Source organism: Bufo bufo, chromosome 6 (genome assembly GCF_905171765.1).
Source record: "Bufo bufo chromosome 6, aBufBuf1.1, whole genome shotgun sequence".
Taxonomy (NCBI): Eukaryota; Metazoa; Chordata; class Amphibia; order Anura; family Bufonidae; genus Bufo; species Bufo bufo.
This window is the reverse complement of record NC_053394.1, coordinates 248,601,707-248,623,583: the sequence shown is the minus strand read 5'-3', so window position 1 is coordinate 248,623,583 and position 21,877 is coordinate 248,601,707. Positions and strand designations below refer to the sequence as shown.

Sequence of the window (21,877 nt, the reverse complement as noted above, 5' to 3'; positions counted from 1 at the left end):
GCCTGTGTGTAAGCCGCATGTCCCGGACTGATGGCGGCTCCTCTGACCTGAACGCACTCCATCATATTGATTGATGATGCAGTGAGTTCCTATCTGACTGCTGGTCTACTGTACTTCAGTCACATCATCATGTGTTGCCATGTTTCCTGAATCGAGCACGGTCATGTGCACGAGCCCAGAGGTCAGCCACCCATCTCCCTGCTTGCTACTCTTTAGACGAGAATTGATATAAAATTACACAAAATCAGAGGCATAACTTGTGGGACCAAACTTCTGTGGTGTCTTATGTGGCAGAGGTGGTTTGGAGCCAACCTGAGGTACCAATCCTGGATGCAACTGCTATTTCTGCACCACCTACAGCTATGCTCAACAAAACTATTTAAAACAACCAGCTTCCACGAAAAGCAGTGCAATCTGTAAGCAGCATGTTCTAGAGCACGAAGAGTGAGCAGATTGATATATATAATTCTATGAAAAGATTCATTAAGACTTGTAAATCTCTGCTCTTTCTGAGCTCAGGTTATACACGGGGACAGTCTTAGGTGACTGGCAGCTATCTATTAATACACATTTATATAGGGAATGCTATCAATCACTGATAAGACGCTCCTGTGTACAACTTGCCTAAGAAACAGCAGGGAGTTAAATCAATAAATTACAAGTTATGCTGAATCTTTTCTGATAAAACTACCGGTATATCAATCCATTCAGTTCTCCATGCTCTATAACATGCTGCCTTTTATGGTGACAGGTCACTATAGTTGATCAAAACTAATGATTTCAACCACAACGATCAATCATCAGATAAAATTTTAAAATACAATTGCTTCAGCTGAAGATAGGCAGCCATCATTGGCTGTGCTTTCATCCAATAGTGGATAGACCACAAACTATTTTTCCATGAAAGAAGATTCCTAGAGAGACAGTTTGCACGTCACCTGAAGAACTGCAAAGAAATCTGAATTAGCGGGTAATTGAGCTGGAGACTGATACTATTTGATTTGTTTTGTATCAACTGCAACACTCTTGCCTGAATTACTTTTTTTTACGATTCTTTGCAATCTATTGGTTTCAGACTTGACTCCCATGACTCTAATCAGAGCAGCAGCAGCAGCGAAACAGTTGATATTTCGTATCGTGCTCGACCTATACAATCTGATCAGGTTAGCACTCCACCATTTACAATACCATGTACTTTACAGTGCCATTTTCTTTTCTCCCTTTTATAGACTAAACACGTATGGCCATATGGACTCAAATGTGTATGGCTGCATCGGCGTAAGACCATTCACCAGATGATCGTTCTTTAAATGGTTGTTCAACCATTAACTTGCTTCAATCAAGTGTGTATGGTCATCTTTACATCTTATAGGAAATAATTACAAAGGTTACAGATTAATTTGGATAAAAAAAAAGGAAAAACAAAAACAAAAAACTGTAAAACAAATGTATAACAATCGCCAATTGTGAAAACAGAACATACAGTAAATGTGCTGAAGTGCAACAGAACAATTATTGTCCTTTGTGATTTCCAGTAATCTTACTGAGCAGCAACTTCTTGATGAGTAAAATTGAAAAAAATAAAAATAAAATGTTTCTATTGTCTATTGGCAGAAACCGTTTTCTATCTATAAATCTTGACATCCACCAGCTACACCATTAACCATTTGTATTTAGAATCTCCATTGTACTAGACATTCAATTATGGAGAATAGTTGTACATGGAATTATGCTTATGGAAGCACCATGCTGTGCCTACTGTTGGCTCCGTTCTGTGCTTCCTACTGCTGCTGCCACTTCATTCTAGTAATATTGGATGGCGACAGTGGTTAATCCCCGATGACACATTCTAAGATATAGGCCACCAAGACTATACTTAATCAATCCCATTAATACATAAAACTGTCCCATCCCTGTGCTTTCCATGGACTTTTCTAATATGGTCACTGTAAAGAAAGCAAAGACTAGTGATGCATCACGTTCTTCACATGTATCCCTATGTTGCAGTTTTGTGGATTGTTGAGCCTGGACATCAGGCTATTCAAATCCTCGGATGTTACGAGGCACATACATTACTCATGTTGTCAATTCTGTAGGAAAGGGAACAATATTTCTAGGCAACAAGCACCTTAATCATTGGGAATATAAAACATCAAAAAGACACATCCCTTAAAAGTCAACAAAAAGTAATAAAAAGCAGTCTCTGTGAGATTCTGCTGCCCTGTGGAACCATTTGGAATAGTACCGCCTAAAGGAAAACAGTAATGTCTATTGGTGTCCAGGTGAACCATTTATATGTTTGACACTGGGTGGCAATTCTGTGAGATACAAGCAGTCCAGGAACGCTTTTGAAATTTCAGAAACCATGGATCTATCTGGAATCGTCTGCGCCATCCCATAGATCGCACCCTTAAGAGAAAAAAAAACATTTATGTGAAAATCTGCATATCCAGAATTCATTCTACTAAGGTGTTAATGGCTACCAGATTCCTATCAGACCAAAACTAACATTGAGGGACTTCCTTGGGGCTCCCATTAAATTCTTTATACAATATAAAGTATTGAAATAAAATCAAGTTACCACTCCAGTAGCTTTGGCTCCAGGATCTTCCATGATCACAGACAATGAATCTCGGACATCCTTCACAAAAAGTTGCGCTACTCCAGGTTTTGTGTGCAGCAATGTGAGACATATATGAATACTGAGGAAAAGAAAGATATTATACTGTAGGAGATCACACAATACAACCTAATTTATCACACACGATTACTAATGAAAATAGATGGACACAACGTGTGCTGAATCTATCTACATACATATAGACTCATTTATTACTTAAGTTAACCCTTTCAGCACTGGAGTTTTTTTTCCATTTTTGCGTTTATGTTTCTCACCCCTTGCCTTTCTGGGGCCATAACTTTTTTTTTCATTTTTTTGTCCACATGGCCATATGAGGCCTGTTTATTTGCACTTTATAATTCCACCATTTAATATTGTATAGCTTAGTGAGAATATGGCAAAAAATTCCAAAGGAGTTGAAATTGGGAAAAAACGCAATTCCGCAACAGTTTTCTAGGTTTTGCTTTTTCGGCGATCCCTATACAGTAAAACTGACCAGTTATAAAGTAGTAAATGCCCAGATTTGGGAGAAATATGGATTTTATCGTATTCACCAATTTTTTGATAATCGTAACCTTAAGGAATACGCCAAGCTACAACGAGAGTTTAAACTGCCGAAAACCCATTTTTACAGCTCAGGGATGCCATACAGTCACAGGAACAGCAGGGGGCGATAGTACCTGCTACAAAACACTCCATTATAGACCTAACTAATTCACAGGGGGATACCAATGGAATTATTTCTCTTCATTATAAGAGTCTTATGGAGATGCAATTTAAAAAACACCCCTTACAGCTACACGAAAAATGGCAGAAAGATATAGCTGACCTAACTGTGGAACAATGGGATAGAGTGTTAGAAGATTTCACAGAAGTGGCAGTGAGAGAGGCCCAATAGAGTCTCCCAACTATATCTGCTCCACAGGGTATATAGAACTCCGGTAGTATTGAAAAAAATGGGATATCAAGAGGATGATGACTGCCCAAGATGTAGACCACCTAATGCTGATCTGATTCACCTTATGTGGAACTGCCCGAGACCAAGACGCTACTGGACCGATGTTATAGACCTCTTAGGCCTCTTTCACACTTGCGTTGTTGGGATCCGGCATGCACTTCCGTTGCCGGAGGTGCCTGCCGGATCCGGAAAAACGCAAGTGTACTGAAAGCATTTGAAGACAGAACCGTCTTCCAAATGCTTTCAGTGTTACTATGGCACCCAGGACGCTATTAAAGTCCTGGTTGCCATAGTAGGAGCGGGGAGCGGGGGAGCGGTATACTTACAGTCCGTGCGGCTCCCGGGGCGCTCCAGAATGACGTCAGAGCGCCCCATGCGCATGGATGACGTGATCCATGCGATCACGTGATCCATGCGCTTGGGGCGCCCTGACGTCACTCTGGAGCGCCCGGGGAGCCGCACGGACGGTAAGTACACTGCTCCCCCGCTCCCCGCTACACTTACCATGGCTGTCAGGACTTTAGCGTCCCGGCAGCCATGGTAACCACTCTGAAAAAGCTAAATGTCGGCTCCGGCAATGCGCCGAAACGACGTTTAGCTTAAGGCCGGATCCGGATCAATGCCTTCCAATGGGCATTAATTCCGGATCCGGCCTTGCGGCAAGTGTTCCGGATTTTTGGCCGGAGCAAAAAGTGCAGCATGCTGCGGTATTTTCTCCGGCCAACAAACGTTCCGTACCGGAACTGAAGACATCCTGATGCATCCTGAATGGATTACTCTCCATTCAGAATGCATTAGGATAATCCTGATCAGGATTCTTCCGGCATAGAGCCCTGACGACGGAACTCTATGCCGGAAGACAATAACGCAGGTGTGAAAGAGCCCTAACATAACGTATTTTGTGTAAGGCTGGAAGGGTTGGCAGTTTGATTTACTTGTTTCTTCACAAAATGTCAACAAAAAAAATTATCTGATTTAACCCCTTCAACCTGTTGTCACCTTCCTGCCCTGGCCATTTTTTGAAAATCTGACATGTGTGACTTTATGTGGTAATAACTTTAAAACGCTTTTACTTATAAAGGCCATTCTGAGATTATTTTCTCGTCACATATCGTGCTTCATGACACTGGTGAAATGGAGTAAAAAAAATTATTATTAGCAAATTTCCAAATTTCAATTTCTCTACTTTTATAATAGATAGTAATACCTCCAAAAATAGTAATTACTTTACATTCCCCATAGGTCTACTTCATGTTTGGATCATTTTGAAAATGACATTTAATATTTTTGGGACGTTAGAAGGCTTAGAAGTTTAGAAGCAAATCTTAACATTTTTAACAATATTTCCAAAACCCAAATTTTTCAGGATCAGTTCAGTTATGAAGTCACTTTCTGGGGCTTACATATTAGAAACCACCCATAAATCACCCCATTTTAGAAACTACACCCCTCAAGGTATTTAAAACCGATTTTACAAACTTTGTTAACCCTTTAGGTATTCCACAAGAGTGAATGGCAAATGGAGATGAAATTTCAGAATTTCACTTTTTTGGCAGATTTTTCATTTTAATCCATTTGTTCCAGTAGCAAAGCAAGGGTTAAAAGCCAAACAAAACTCAAAATCTATTACCCTGAATCTAGGGTTTACAGAAACACCCCATGTGTGTTCAAAAACGGATGTATGTGCGCACAGCAGGCTTCATAGTGGAAGGAGCATCATATGGCTTTTGGAGAGCGGATTTAGCTGGAATGGTAATTGGGAGCTATGTCGCATGTGAAGACACTCTGAGGTGGCCCTACAGTGGAAACCTTCAAAAAGTCACCCCATTCTGGACCCTGAGAAATAATGTTCTCCTGTGGGGGGATTTTTTTAGTACTGGGAACCAATTTCTTTTTGTCCAGTATGGGACAACCAGAATTACTGTTACTGGGTCCGACCTTATTTTCCGCAGCACTCTGGGTATTAACGGCCAAGGGGGAAAGGCGTAGGCCAGATCCCAAGTCCACCTGATTGAGAATGCATCTGTTGCCCAAGGGTTGTCCCTTGGGTTTACGGAGCAGAAAGGATGGACCTTTGCGTTTTTTCTTGACGCAAACAGGTCTATCTGGGGGGGGCTCCCCATCTCCTGGTGATCTGATGGAATATGTCTGAGTCCATTCTCCCGGATCTATGGTCATCCTGCTGAGGAAGTCCGCCTGTATGTTTTCTGTACCCTTTAAATGGATAGCTGTGATGGAGAGAACATTTTTTTCGGCCCAGGAGAATATTTTTTCCGCCAGTTCTTTTAAGCTTGTTGATCTTGTGCCCCCTTGATGTTTCAGATATGCGACAGCTGTTACATTGTCCGAAAAGATTTTCAGGTGTTTTCCGGAGACCTTGTCTTGTGACACCTTCAGCACCTCCCAGATCGCCCTCAGTTCTCTGTGGTTTGATGATCTTTTTGTCATGGTGCCTGACCAAGTGCCCTGGTAATTTAGCGAGCCTATTTTTGCTCCCCATCCTGTACCGCTTGCATCAGTGTTTATTTGTATTTCTGGATTTTTTACCCAGGGTATCCCTTTTAGCAGATTTCTCTCTTTCGTCCACCAGTTTAAATCTGATCTTACGTGATTTGGAATGGGGATTCTTTTTTCTAGAGAGCATTGTCTCTTGTCCCAATTTCTCAGAATCCACGACTGGACAACCCTGGTGTGAGCCTGGGACCAAGATACTGCTGTTATACAGGAAGTCATCATACCCAGGAGGCTCATGGCACTGCGAATGGAGCACTGAGATTGACTTTGGAATTTTTTTGTTTTGTCCACAAAGGATGTTATTTTCTCCTGAGGGAGGGATGTAACCTGGGAGACTGAATCCAGGATCACTCCTAGAAATTTCATTTTGGTTGAAGGGATTATACATAATTTTTTTAGGTTTATTACCCAACCTAGGTCTGAAAATCTGCGCATCAGATCTTTGGTAATGCTGGCTGTTTCCCGCTCCGAGGGTCCTAGGACCAGAAAATCGTCCAAGTATGGGAATATTTTTATTCCTTCTGCTCTCAGGGGGGATATCATTTCTACTACGAGCTTCGTGAATACCCTTGGGGCAGATGAGATTCCAAAGGGTAAATCGGTGAACTGGAAGTGTTTTACCTCTCCTAAACTGTCCACTAGGGCGAATCTGAGGAATTTTTGAGATGACTTGTTTATGGGGACGTGATAGTACGCGTCCTTTAAGTCTATGGACGTCATGAAGTCTCCTGCTTTGATCAAGGGAATGATGGATGTTATGGATTCCATCTTGAACTTTCTGTATGTGACCGCTTTGTTTAGTCCCTTTAAATTTATAATGGTGCGGAAGGTACCATCTGGTTTTTGCACCAGAAATAAACTGGAATAGTAACCCCTTCCTCTTTCCATACTTGGGACTTCGGTCACTACCCCTGAGTCTATAAGCTACAGGACCCCTTGCCAGATTTTTCCTATAATTTTTGGGCTGTGTGACGTTATTCTGAATTTTTTTTGGAGGGGCTGAGGAAAATTCTATCCGGTAGCCATCCCGAATGATGTTTAAGGCCCAAGGATTTTTGGTGATGGATTCCCACCGGGACAGAAAATTCCCCAGTCTTCCCCCCACTTTGGCGTCATTGTTTATCTGACTGCTTATTCTGGGGGTTAAGAAGGAACACTCTGCCTTTTCCCCCTTTTTGGTAACTCCACCTATCCCCCTTCCCTTTGCCCCTATAGGGTCTAGTCTGGGAATTGAAGGAACGAAAGGGCTTCTTTTTAGTTTCTTCCGGAAACCCCTTCTTTTTATCTGCCGCCTTTTCCAGGATGGAGTCTAATACTGGTCCAAAGACGTATTCCCCAGAGAAAGCTATATAGAGCATAGCTTGGCTTTTGATGCTCTATCCCCTCCCCAGGCTTTCATCCACAATGCTGGTCTATCATAATTGGTGAGGGCCGCATCCTTAGCGGCGAACCTCACCGACTCGCCGATGCATCCGCCAAAAAGGCCGTGGCAGATCTGAGGAGTGGGATAGAGTTTAACCACTTCAGCCCCCCAGTGCTTAAACACCCTGAAAGACCAGGCCACTTTTTACACTTCTGACCTACACTACTTTCACCGTTTATTGCTCGGTCATGCAACTTACCACCCAAATGAATTTTACCTCCTTTTCTCTCACTAATAGAGCTTTCATTTGGTGGTATTTCATTGCTGCTGACATTTTTACTTTTTTTGTTATTAATCGAAATTTAACGTTTTTTTTGCAAAAAATGACATTTTTCACTTTCAGTTGTAAATTTTGCAAAAAAAACGAGATCTATATAGAAATTTTGCTCTAAATTTATAGTTCTACATGTCTTTGATAAAAAAAAAATGTTTGGGTAAAAAAAAAATGGTTTGGGTAAAAGTTATAGCGTTTACAAACTATGGTACAAAAATGTGAATTTCCGCTTTTTGAAGCAGCTCTGGACTTTCTGAGCACCTGTCATGTTTCCTGAGGTTCTACAATGGCCAGACAGTACAAACACCCCACAAATGACCCCATTTCGGAAAGTACACACCCTAAGGTATTCGCTGATGGGCATAGTGAGTTCATAGAACTTTTTATTTTTTGTCACAAGTTAGCGGAAAATGATGATTTATTATTTTTTTCTTACAAAGTCTCATATTCCACTAACTTGTGACAAAAAAATAAAAACTTCTATGAACTCACTATGCCCATCACAAAATACCTTGGGGTCTCTTCTTTCCAAAATGGGGTCACTTGTGGGGTAGTTATACTGCCCTGGCATTCTAGGGGCCAAAATGTGTGGTAAGGAGTTTGAAATCAAATTCTGTAAAAAATGACCTGTGAAATCCGAAGGTGCTCTTTGGAATATGGGCCCCTTTGCCCACCTAGGCTGCAAAAAAGTGTCACACATCTGGTATCTCTGTATTCAGGAGAAGTTGAGGAATGTGTTTTGGGGTGTCTTTTTACATATACCCATGCTGGGTGAGATAAATATCTTGGTCAAATGCCAACTTTGTATAAAAAAAAATGGGAAAAGTTGTCTTTTGCCAAGATATTTCTCTCACCCAGCATGGGTATATGTAAAATGACACCCCAAAACACATTCCCCAACTTCTCCTGAATACGGCAATACCAGATGTGTGACACTTTTTTGCAGCATAGGTGGGCAAAGGGGCCCATATTCCAAAGAGCACCTTTCGGATTTCACAGGTCATTTTTTACAGAATTTGATTTCAAACTCCTTACCACACATTTGGGCCCCTAGAATGCCAGGGCAGTATAACTACCCCACAAGTGACCCCATTTTGGAAAGAAGAGACCCCAAGGTATTCGCTGATGGGCATAGTGAGTTCATGGAAGTTTTTATTTTTTGTCACAAGTTAGTGGAATATGAGACTTTGTATGAAAAATAAATAAATAAATAAATAAATCAGCATTTTCCACTAACTTGTGACAAAAAATAAAAAATTCTAGGAACTCGCCATGCCCCTCACGGAATACCTTGGGGTGTCTTCTTTCCAAAATGGGGTCACTTGTGGGGTAGTTATACTGCCCTGGCATTTTCCAGGGGCCCTAATGTGTGGTAAGTAGGTAAATGACCTGTGAAATCCTAAAGGTGCTCTTTGGAATATGGGCCCCTTTGCCCACCTAGGCTGCAAAAAAGTGTCACACATGTGGTATCGCCGTATTCAGGAGAAGTTGGGGAATGTGTTTTGGGGTGTCATTTTACATATACCCTTGCTGGGTGAGAGAAATATCTTGGCAAAAGACAACTTTTCCCCATTTTTTTATACAAAGTTGGCATTTGACCAAGATATTTCTCTCACCCAGCATGGGTATATGTAAAATGACACCCCAAAACACATTCCCCAACTTCTCCTGAGTACAGGCGATACCAGATGTGTGACACTTTTTTTGCAGCCTAGATGCGCAAAGGTGCCCAAATTCCTTTAGGAGGGCAATTTTTAGACATTTGGATACCAGACTTCTTCTCACGCTTTGGGGCCCCTAGAATGCCAGGGCAGTATAAATACCCCACATGTGACCCCATTTCGGAAAGAAGACACCCCAAGGTATTCATTGAGGGGCATGGCGAGTTCATAGAAATTTTTTTTTTTGGCACAAGTTAGCGGAAATTGATATTTTTAATTCTTTTCTCACAAGTCTCCCAGTTCCGCTAACTTGGGACAAAAATTTCAATCTTTCATGGACTCAATATGCCCCTCACAGAATACCTTGGGGTGTCTTCTTTCCGAAATGGGGTCACATGTGGGGTATTTATACTGCCCTGGCATTCTAGGGGCCCTAATGCGTGAGAAGGAAGTCTGGAATATAAATGGTCTAAAAACTGTTACCGCATGTGGTTCCGTGAGGGGTTATGGTGAGTTCATGTGAGATTTATTTTTTGACACAAGTTAGTGGAATACTGAGGACTTTGTAAGAATAAAAATAATATAATTTCCGCTAACTGGGGCCAAAATAATGTCTGAATGGAGTCTTACAAGAGGGGTGACAATGACTGGGGGGGGATCAATGACAGGGGGGTGATCAATGACAAGGGGGGGGTGATCAATGACAGGGGGTTGATCAATGACAGGGGGTTGATCAATTGACAGGGGGTGTTGATCCAGGGAGTCTATATGGGGGTGATAACCCCAGTCATTGATCACGCCCGTTTAAGGCTTCATTCAGACGTCCGTATGCGTTTTGCGGATCCGATCCATCTATCAGTGCATCCGTAAAAATCATGCGGACATCTGAATGGAGCTTACAGGGGGGTAATCAATGACAGGGGGGTGATCACCACAGTCATTGATCATGCCCCTGTAAGGCTTTATTCAGACGTCCGGATGCGTTTTGCAGATCCGATCCATCTATCAGTGCATCCGTAAAAATCATGCGGACATCTGAATGGAGCTTTACAGGGGGGTGATCAGGGAGTCTATATGGGGTGATCACCACAGTCATTGATCATGCCCCTGTAAGGCTTCATTCAGACGTCCGGATGCGTTTTGCGGATCCGATCCATCTATCAGTGCATCCGTAAAAAATCACGCGGACATCTGAATGGAGCTTTACAGGGGGGTGATCAGGGAGTCTATATGGGGTGATCACCACAGTCATTGATCATGCCCCTGTAAGGCTTCATTCAGACGTCCGGATGCGTTTTGCGGATCCGATCCATCTATCAGTGGATCCGTAAAAATCATGCGGACGTCTGAATGGAGCTTACAGGGGGGTAATCAATGACAGGGGGGTAATCAATGACAGGGGGGTGATCAGGGAGTCTATATGGGGTGATCACCACAGTCATTGATCACGCCCCTGTAAGGCTTCATTCAGACGTCCGGATGCGTTTTGCGGATCCGATCCATCTATCAGTGGATCCGTAAAAAATCATGCGGACGTCTGAATGGAGCTTTACAGGGGGGTTGATCAAGGGTGAATAAGGGGTTAATAAGTGACGGGGGGGGGGTGTAGTGTAGTGTAGTGGTGCTTGGTGCTACTTTACTGAGCTACCTGTGTCCTCTGGTGGTCGATCCAAACAAAGGGGACCACCAGAGGACCAGGTAGCAGGTATATTAGACGCTGTTATCAAAACAGCGTCTAATATACCTGTTAGGGGTTAAAAAAAAACACATCTCCAGCCTGCCAGCGAACGATCGCCGCTGGCAGGCTGGAGATCAACTCTCTTACCTTACGTTCCTGTGAGCGCGCGCGCCTGTGTGCGCGCGTTCACAGGAAATCTCGCGTCTCGCGAGATGACGCATATATGCGTGACTCTGCGCAGGGCTGCCACCTCCGGAATGCGATCCTGCGTTAGGCGGTCCGGAGGTGGTTTAATATGTCCTCTCTAGGGTTTTGTTTTTGATGTGTTTCTTCTAACCTCGTTAAGGTAAAACACATGGATCTAGCAACCGACGTCGCGGCTATGTTGGTTTTAACCCCAAACAGATGCCTCCCAGGATTTTTTTTAGGAGAGAGTCGGCCTTCCTTTCCATTGGGTCCTGTAGCTGTGAAGAGTCCTCAAATGGGGAGGGAAGTCTTTTTAACTACTTTTTTCTACTGGATGGTTCAATTTTGGGGGTTTCGTTAAATAGTTTGACGTCCGCTGGGTCAAATAACAGCCTATTTCTGAATTCTCTGGATACCCCAAGTCTTCTCTCGGGGTCGGTCCATTCATCCAGTATCATGTATTTTAGGTTCTCATTCATTGGGAAAACTTAAAAATTTTTGGCTCTGAGTCCCCCAAACATTTCATCAGGACGGACCTTGGTTTTTTCACCTCCTCAATCCCCATGGTTGCTCTAACAGCTCCAAAAGCTCCTCCATATCCTCGGAAGAAACATTATTTTTTACTATCTTCCATGATTTTCACCCTCTGACAGAGCGTCAAGATTGAGGTGGAGGCCTCCTCGTCCATATCCTCCGAGACAGAGGAGGATGGAACCGACAATCTTGGTTTTTTTCGCTGGAGGTGTAGGCGGATTGATCTGAGGGAGGCCAGAGAAGACTTAATTTCATTTTGAATAAGTGATTTGACCTCTGACAAAATGGACGGTTGCTCCTCTTTTATAAGAACATTTATGCAATCCCTGGCAGAGCTTCTTTTTATAATTCTCAGGAAGCCTCTTGCTACAAGTCGCACATCTCCTGAACTTTAGTTCTTGTTCTGGGCTCTTTAACTCCCTATAAGAGAGGAGCAGCCAGGTATCAATAGACAAGATAATCAACAAGTAAAAAAAAAAATGATACATCATTTGTCCTTTCCCCACAGGGAGTAGCCGAGGGGGCTTCAGATTCCATCTGGGCTGCAGAGGCGTCAGGGGCAGACATCTGTGTGTGTATGCTCCAGGAGAAGACCGGTGTGTGCCACTGCTTGTTTGAAACTGCCGCTTCAAATAGTCAGCACGGCGTCTGACGTCACAGTGCGCCTGGTCCAAGCTCCGCCCCTTCCGCCTCCTGCCATCCCAGAGCAGAGTGTAGTGGTGAGGCTTCGCCCGGAGTCGGCGTGCAGCATGCTCTGCTTGCGTGCGGTCAACTTCCTCAATGCAGGGAAGGGGGACCGACGCTGTGGGAGAGATACAGGCTCCTGCACTCAGGAACGAGATCGACTCCATGTGTATCCTCTGCCCAGCTTTGGACCCGACCGCAGGAGGGCAGAGGAGGACGACGCAAATCCTCAGGTATTTTAAAAATAATAAAAAGTTCTTCACCTCCACCAGGAGGGCTCTCTGTGAGTTGCCGCCGTAGGGACAGAAAACACTGAGGGTGAGAGTGGGTGGTGGCCTTTTAAACTCTGTGTGTTCCTGCCCCTACAGAGGTCAAGGGTCAATCTCATAGTAGAGCCGTCATGGTGGACGAAAGGGAAAAGTTGCTTTACACCCACATTTTTCAATTTCACAAGGGGTAACAGGACAAAATGCACCCCACCTTTTGTTCCCCATTTCCCCCCCAATACGCCAACACCAAAATGTGCTCGTAAAATGATGTATGGGTGCATGGCAGGGTCCAAAAGGGAAGTAGCCGCCATAGGGCTTTTGGAGGACAGATTTTGCAGGATTGACTTTTGGGAACTAGGTCGATATAAGACACCCTGAGGTACCCCTACATTTGAAATCCCCCAAAAGTTACCCCATTCTGGAAACTACACCCTTCAAGGAATATTTCAAGATGTGTAGTGAGAACTTTGTCCTCAAAAGTAAAACATGGAATTGGCTGTGAAAATGAAAAATTTCAATTTTTCCATAAAAATGGACTTTAGCCCCCCAATTTTCTTCCCTTCAAAAAAGGGGGAACTGGAGAAAATGTACCCCCCTAAGTTAATTGCCCATTTTTCTCCTGATTACAGCAATACCCCTATGTGCTTGTATACTGCTATATGGGCTACCACAGGGTCAGAAGGAAAGGACACCAAATGGCTTCTGGAAGCAAGATTTCACCGGAATAATTCACAGGCGCAATCTTGCAATTGAACACACCCTGAGGTAACACTAGAGTGGAAACCCCCAAAAAGTGACCCCATTCTGGAAACACCCCTCAAGGAATATCCCAAGGTGTGTAGTGAGCACTTTGACCCATCGAGCGTTCACAGAATTATGAAACTCTTGGGCTGTGAAAAATAAAAAAGGACAATTTTTTTCCCGAGAAAAAGTAGCTTTACAACTGTGGGGCCACATTTTCACTTCAACAAGGGGTAGCAGGACAAAATGCACCCCACATTTTGTTCCCCATTTCCCCCGAAAACGCCAACACCCAATATGTGCTCATTAAATGATGTATGGGTCATTGGCAGGGTTCTAGAGTCAAACAGCTAAATATGAAGTTTGCTGACCTGAATGGGCAGAAATGGATTTTAGATGCCATGTCACATTTAAAAAATTTCCAGAGATCCCCAGAAATGAAAAATCCCAAAAAGTGACCCCATTTCGGAAAGAGCACCTTTTACCAAACACGTTATCTCACAGAAGGCAGAATTATTTTGAGACAAGCATTTCATAGCACACATTTGTTAAAAATTACTAGCAGACCCCAATTTTTCACTTTCACCAGGGGGTTAAAGGAGAAAATGCACCCCAGCATATGTTCCCCATTTTCTCCCCATTTGCAAACACCCCATATGTGCTCGTAGCCTGCTGTATTGGCGCACAGCAGGCCGCTACTGGCAAAGTAAAATTTGCAGGCCTGAATAGGCAGACATGGATTTTAGCTGCCATGTCGCATTTAAAAAATTTCCAGAGGTCCCCAGAAATGAAAAACCTCAAGTAGTGACCCCATTTTGGAAAGAGCACCCCCGTATGGACATTTTAAGTGGTGATAAGGGTACTTTTTTACCAAACAGGTGTCTCACAGAAGGCAGAAATACTAGAGATATTATTTCAAAGCACACATTTGTAAAAGTGAAAAAGTACTAGCAGACCCCAGATTTTCACTTTCACAAAGGTTTAAATGAGAAAATGCACCCCAGTACATGTTCCCCATTTTCCAAACACCCCATATGTGCGCGTAGCCTGCTGTATTGGCGCACAGCAGGCCGCTACAGGCAAAGTACAAAATATGGTTTTTGCAGGCCGGCAGACATGGATTTTAGCTGCCATGTTGCATTTAAAAAATTTCCAGAGGTCCCCAGAAATGAAAAACCCCAAGAAGTGACCCCATTTTGGAAAGAGCACCCCCGTACGGACATTTTTTTAGTGGTGGAAAGGGTACTTTTTACCAAACAGGTGTCTCACAGAAGGCAGAAAATTAGATTTTTTGTACTTACCGTAAAATCCTTTTCTCGTAGTAGGCATTGGGGGACACAGCACCATGGGTATATGTCCATCTACCACTAGGAGGCGACACTAGACATAAAAAGTGTTGGCTCCTCGCCGTTGGGCTATACCCGCTATACCCTCTCCACAGGCACTAGGCAGATCAGTCTTGTTCAAGTGTCCGTAGGAGGCAGACCTGACCTGCCGTTTTTGTGCAGATCATCCTGCTACTTTTTTATTTTATTTTTTCTTCAATCATTTAATCTTTTTCTTCTCTGCAGGTTCTGGCCTGCTGCAGGGGTGGCTCCATCATGTTCCACTTTAGTTGCCCCCCTGCGGGCGCGTACTCAGGTATCTGGCAGCCACCCAGTCCCCAAATCAGCTTCCGCAGTGGAATTCCGGCAGTCCCACTGTTCCCGTGTTGAGTCCGCCGAGGGGGTGGTTATTGCTGCGCCTGAAGATGTCTGAGGGTGAGTATGTTCCCTTAGCTAGGAGGTGACACTAGACATAAAAAGTTTCTAAATGAATATAGGAGCACCGCGCACCTCCACTGGACTTCTATACGCTAAGGTAGGGGGATACTACTTAATATCAGATCTGAGAGAAGGATTTACCTTATATTTACCTTATTCTCTTAGTAGGTCCTCCTCGTGAGTAATTTAAATATGGTTATTCTTCTTCAGAGGGCTTCAGGGATCTCCGCTGATAATAGGCAAAGTTCTTTTCAAAGCTCGCCCCGGCCGGTGGCGCAGCTTTTACTTTTGTATTTCGCTCGCGCTCACAAAAATGGAGCAGGTGACGTCACCAGAGCTACGGTTCCTCTCAGACACCAAAAGGGATTATCCAACGCGTTTCTAGCACTACGGTGCTCTTCGTCAGGGATTCACTTAGGTGTCTTTGTCCATCTTTTATCCTGTTTAACCCTTACCCTGCTGTAGTATATTTAATCAAACCCAAATAATTCAATTTCTTTGTTTAACCCCCTCGGTTCCATTGTGTCCATATTAAAGATCCACTGTGTCTCTTTTGTTGACATATATTTGATGTAATATCCTCCACGTATGTCCACCTTAACTGTTTCAACCCCACAAAATGAAGAGCCTTCAAACCTACCCCTATGCTGTTCTCTATAATGCCTCGATAGCGGGTGGTCATCTACTTTCTTTTTTATGTTATATAAATGCTCACTTATTCCCTTCTTCAATGGTCTCTTAGTACGGCCTATATAGATCTTTTGACATGGGCATTCAATAGCATAAATGACCCCTTTTGTATTACAGGATATATGGTCTTTTATTTGGTATTTGTATGTACCACTTTTATTTTCTATATGTATCCGCTTTTTATTTTGTGTCTGCCTACATCCAGCACATTTTTTGCAAGGATAAATGCCTGTCAGGGTAAGGGTTAAACAGACAAGGACCGCAGCTGAAAAAAGATAGACAAAGAAGGCACCTAAGTGAATCTCTGACGAAGAGCACAGTAGTGCTAGAAACGCGTTGGTTACTCCCTTTTGGTGTCTGAGAGGAACCGTAGCTCTGGTGACGTCACCCGCTCCACTTTTGTGAGCGCGAGCGAAATACAAAAGTAAAAGCTGCGCCACCGGCCGGGGCGAGCTTTGAAAAGATCCTGAAAAGAACTTTGCCTATTATCAGCGGAGATCCCTGAAGCCCTTTGAAGAAGAATAACAATATTTAAATTACTCCACAAGTGGACTCACTAGCAGTCGCGAGGAGGACCTACTAAGAGAATAAGGTAAATCCTTCTCTCAGATCTGATATTAAGTAGTATCCCCCTACCTTAGCATATAGAAGTCCAGTGGAGGTGCGCGGTGCTCCTGTATTAATTTAGAAGTTGTTTCCCCTCGTGTAATTACAGCGGAGGTACGGCGCTGTTTTGGAACACTGCTGCAGAATTGTAACTAAGTAGCGCCGATGGATTGTGGTGTTGCCACACAGTAAATAGACATAAAAAGTGTTGGCTCCTCCCCGTTGGGCTATACCCTCTCCACAGGCACTAGGCAGATCAGTTTGTACCAAAAGCAGTAGGAGAGAGAAGAAAGGCAAGGAACCAACAAACTCCCGTACCGGGAAAGATCAAGAGACCAGCCCGGAGAAGCAGAAGTAAAAAACATAGGGTGGGATCTGTGTCCCCCAATGCCTACTACGAGAAAAGGATTTTACGGTGAGTATAAAAAAAATCTAATTTTCTCGTGCATGGCATTGGGACGTCCCAAAGCAGTCCCCGAGGGTGGGAAAAGAACAGCCATGCCACCGGTTGGGCAGGTGAGGGAGAACCATGTGACCCAACAGGAGAAAAGCACGGAATAGGCAAGAAGCCTCATAACAAGGGAGAAACCCCAAGGAAGCCACAGTGAAGACTGCCAGCACCCTAGGACAAATGCCTGGGAGAAAGTCCCAAATGCAATAAGAAGGTCTCCCCTCACCGCAAAGCAGGTGAAGTTAAGCGCCCTATTGAAAGGAGAAAATCCCAAAGGCGCCAAGGGAAACCGCCAACCCTTGGAAGGGGAGGGGGTTGTAAGTAAAAGCCAGGAAAAGAGAAAAGATAAGACCTGCATCCCAAAACCAGGAGACGAGGAACGAGCCTCTGAAAACAAAATATCACTGAGAAGCGCAAGACCGGAGAAACTCCGGCCAAACAAAGTATCAAGGAAAAAAGGGGACCAGATGCAGGCCCAGGAAATCTCAGCAGGGACACACTGGAGTGAGGGAAGCCATAGCAAGGCTCACATATGAAGGGAGCAGGTGTCCCCCCACCGCAAAGCAGGTGATGAAGTTAAGCGCCCTATTGAAAGGTGAAAACCCCAAAGGTGCTAAGGGAAACCGCCAACCCTTGGAAAGGGAGAGTGTTGTAAGTAAAGGCTAGGAAAAAAGAAAAGATAAGATAAGATAAGACCTGCATCCCAAAACCAGGAGACGAGGAACGAGCCTCTGAAAACAAAATATCACTGAGAAGCGCAAGACCGGAGAAACTCCGGCCAAATTAAGTGTCAGAGATGCAGGCCCAGGAAATCTCAGCAGGGACACACTGGACTGAGAGACATTGGAGGAGAAGGGGAGTACTCCAAACAGTCTAAGGAGGAAGGTTCCCTCCCGAAGGAGACCATAAGGTGGAAATGCAAACCGTAGCACTAAACCACTCAATACCAGGTACTTGACGTGGGAGGATGGGAAGATAGACACGAATCCCAAGAGGTCCACAAGGCTATTGGAACCCACAAGGGGAACAATCAACCCAGGCCCCTCCCAAACAATGATCATACAGAATCTGTGTGGTCAAATGAACGGGGACAAGGAATCCAGAAAGGAGTACCAGGTATGGGCTCACAAGGAACCAGGAACTGAACCACCAGAGGACAACAAAAAACAGAATATCCAAGAAAAAAATTAAAAGAACCACCATAGGGGAAGGAATAGGCCATGGACAACTAGTCATTCTAAGAATAGTAAGTCCAGCAGTAATGATATCAACTTATACAGAATAAGGGTAATAGTAAAGAAATCAAACAGTCCAGCAATTGTACCCTGTTAAACGATTAGATAACTAAATTTAATGAGAAACATAAACAAACCTCTACATAGTCGATCGGGGGGGGAAGGGGGGGGGGGGGCATGACACAGTAAGGGCCTCTTTCACACTTGCGTTGTCCGGATCCGGCGTGTACTCCACTTGCGTTTTTCCCGGATCCGGCGTGTAATTCCGGCAAGTGTACTGAAAGCATTTGAAGACGGAAACCGTCTTCCAAATGCGTTCAGTGTTACTATGGGCACCCAGGACGCTATTAAAGTCCTGGTTGCCATAGTAGGAGCGGGGAGCGGGGGAGCAGGATTACTTACAGTCCGTGCGGGCTCCCGGGGCGCTCCAGAGTGACGTCAGAGCGCCCCATGCGCATGAATGACGTGATCCATGTGATCACATGATCCATGCGCTTGGGGCGCCCTGACGTCACTCTGAAGCGCCCCGGGAGCCGCACAGACGGTAAGTACACTGCTCCCCTGCTCCCCACTACACTTTACCATGGCTGCCAGGACTTTAGCGTCCCGGCAGCCATGGTAACCACTCTGAAAAAGCTAAATGTCGGCTCCGGCAATGCGCCGAAACGACGTTTAGCTTAAGGCCGGATCCGGATCAATGCCTTTCAAAGGGCATTAATTCCGGATCCGGCCTTGCGGCAAGTGTTCCGGATTTTTGGCCGGAGCAAAAAGCGCAGCATGCTGCGGTATTTTCTCCGGCCAAAAAACGTTCCGTTCCGGAACTGAAGACATCCTGATGCATCCTGAACGGATTTCTCTCCATTCAGAATGCATTAGGATAATCCTGATCAGGATTCTTCCGGCATAGAGCCCCGACGACGGAACTCTATGCCGGAAGACAAGAACGCAAGTGTGAAAGAGCCCTAAGACACACTGGGTGAGTGGTGGGGGGGATGTCCCTACCACTGCTACCCTACTCTGGTCCTCTGCCCAGGGATGTCTCCTGGTGGTGGGGACTCCCTGTCCTCGTACCTAGCCTCACCCTCCTGTCTTACCCTGATAAGGTGACAGGTGGAGAGAAACTAGTGTCAGAGTGGCACCCCAACGGATGACTAGCACAGAAATGGAAAGAGAAATAGAGGTGTCCACTGTATAAAGCCCTCGTGACAGATCACCAGGAGGTACAGGGTCCACCTAGTGGATTTTCTACATCCATATATGTTCCCATCTTTGTCTTTATCCTCTGTAGAGATTCGCATTTTTGCATGCGTTCGTCTGACTCCATCGCCAATCCCACTGCCCAGTGACCGTATGTACTCCGCCATTTGGCACAGATTTATCAATTTTGGGTCTGTTGTCTTTACGTAATTTTCTAAACGTAATCTTTAATTACGCATCATTATTGGACAGGGCCTGCTTTATTTATTTTTAAGGGCTTCCTGTCTATATTATACCTACCTCGTATCACCCCCTGATGATCCCACTTTGTGGGTGAAACGCGTCGGGATTGTTGTGTATCATATATTTATCGTATCAGTGTTTTCATGTGCATGTGTTTGTCTGCGTATTTTATCCACTAGGTGGACCCTGTACCTCCTGGCGATCCGTCACGAGGGCTTTATACAGTGGACACCTCTATTTCTCTTTCCATTTCTGTGCTAGTCATCCGTTGGGGTGCCACTCTGACACTAGTTTCTTTCCACCTGTCACCTTATCAGGGTTAGACAGGAGGTTGAGGCTAGGTACGAGGACAGGGAGTCCCCACCACCAGGAGACGTCCCTGGGCAGAGGACCAGAGTAGGGTAGCAGTGGTAGGGACATCCCCCCCACCACTCACCCAGTGTGTCTTACTGTGTCGTGGCCCCCCCCCCCGATAGACTATGTAGAGGTTTGTTTATGTTTCTCATTAAATTTAGTTATCTAATCGTTTAACAGGGTACAATTGCTGGACTGTTTGAATTCTAAGAATAGAGGCTAGCAATCTGCATACATTGTCCCGGGAAGGGCAAGTACAGCGGCTTGGGTTGTACCACTAAAACAACAGACACCATTATGCATAAAGAATGGCGAAGTCGCTATGAAATAAACGGGGTGTGATTACATGAAATGTAGAAACTAGCTGCGACCAACATACAGAAGACTCCCAGGGGGAGAAAGTACCTGACAGGCGCAGACAATAGCAAGGTCCAAGGGGACTGCCCTCTGTCATATAGTATAACTAAGCAGAGAATATAAGGGAACACCTGGACCCAGAAGGAACTATGGAACCCTGTCCGATGCCAGAGCAATCAGCAGAAAATTTGCCTACCAGGCAGGTGTGTGGCGGTCAGTGGTTCTGTCCCTGACTCATCAGGAAGGACGTCCAGCGAGGATAATGTCGCTGACCCCAGAAGGATTCCGTGTGGCGGAGGACATCCAGTGATGACCGAAAACTGCTGCAGCGGCCGGTGCTCACCAAGCTACGTACCCCAACAAGGAGAAGATCCAGTGGAGATCACTGTACTCCACCAGGAATGGTCCGCCCTATAATAGAAAACAAAGAGGGTACTCCTTTATAATAAGGGGCACGCGGAGTGCAGCAGACAGTAGTATTTTATAGGGATGGCAAGAGCAACCCTAGCACAAAAGCCAACAACCACCTGGCCATGGTGTAGGGAGTGTGGTTGTATGTGGACCACCCACCAGATCAGAACAGATCAGCCATATACTGGGTACACCAGAAGTAGCACTAGACTGACAAGGTGGAGGTGGGGGTTGGGCTGGCCCACCGCTGCCAGATATGGTTACCATGTACATGCTGAACCAGGATGGCCTGTTGTGAACAGTGCTTTGAGAAAGTACAAGGAGACCATAGAGCACGACAGTAACGGAGTGGCAGATGTATGGAAGAACCAAAAAGGGAAGTAACCAACATCCGCAGCACAGATTCGAGCCCGGCGAAGGAAGCACCCAGTAATACAGAAACTGTATGGGCCACAGATTGCACCATAGGGCCCAGCATGTGGGATACTAAAAATACACGCCTAAAACAGAGGTAAAGTGGCTGCATGTTGCACTCTAAGGAGAGTGGAAACAAAGCCACAGCATCCGGGAATGCGACCGCATTTGAAGGGTACAGGTCCTCAACCTGTAAAGTAGAAATACGGCTGTGTAGTGCAGAGATACGACCAGACAGGTGCAATGGGTACAGCATCTGGAGATGGTAGAGGTACTAGATTTAAGATTAGAGCGATGTGGCCGCATGGTGCACCCTAGGACCAGAGAAGTGCAACGGATACCGCGTTAGCAATGGTACCTATATTCCGCTCGGGAAGGGAAAAATAGGGCCGCACGGTACCACAAAGAACGACAGGTGCACACCACAATTAAGTAAGTGCAATGGCAACTGAAGGAGGCCCACTATTTCACCTGAAAAGAGGGAAACAGGGCCGCATCAACAGAATCTGGAGATGGTGCAGGAACTTCAGCTATGAAGGAAGTAAGATGGCCTTTTGGTGCACACTATGAGGTAGGTGCAGTGGCCACAGCAATACAAGGTGGCCTCAATATCT

General features: G+C 44.9%; 1 protein-coding gene across 1 annotated transcript in view; it reads right to left on the bottom strand.

Moving 5' to 3' along the window:
• Nucleotides 1-1,039: 1,039 nt before the first annotated feature.
• LOC121004077 (sphingosine-1-phosphate lyase 1-like) overlaps nt 1,040-21,877 on the bottom strand; it is a 120,053-nt gene continuing 99,215 nt past the window's right edge. The window contains exons 13-14 of the mRNA XM_040436157.1: nt 2,582-2,702; nt 1,040-2,409 (exon numbers count right to left, since the gene is read on the bottom strand). Of these exons, the coding sequence (XP_040292091.1) occupies nt 2,269-2,409; nt 2,582-2,702 (262 nt within the window). The 3' untranslated portion in view covers nt 1,040-2,268. The remainder of the gene's footprint in view (nt 2,410-2,581; nt 2,703-21,877) is intronic.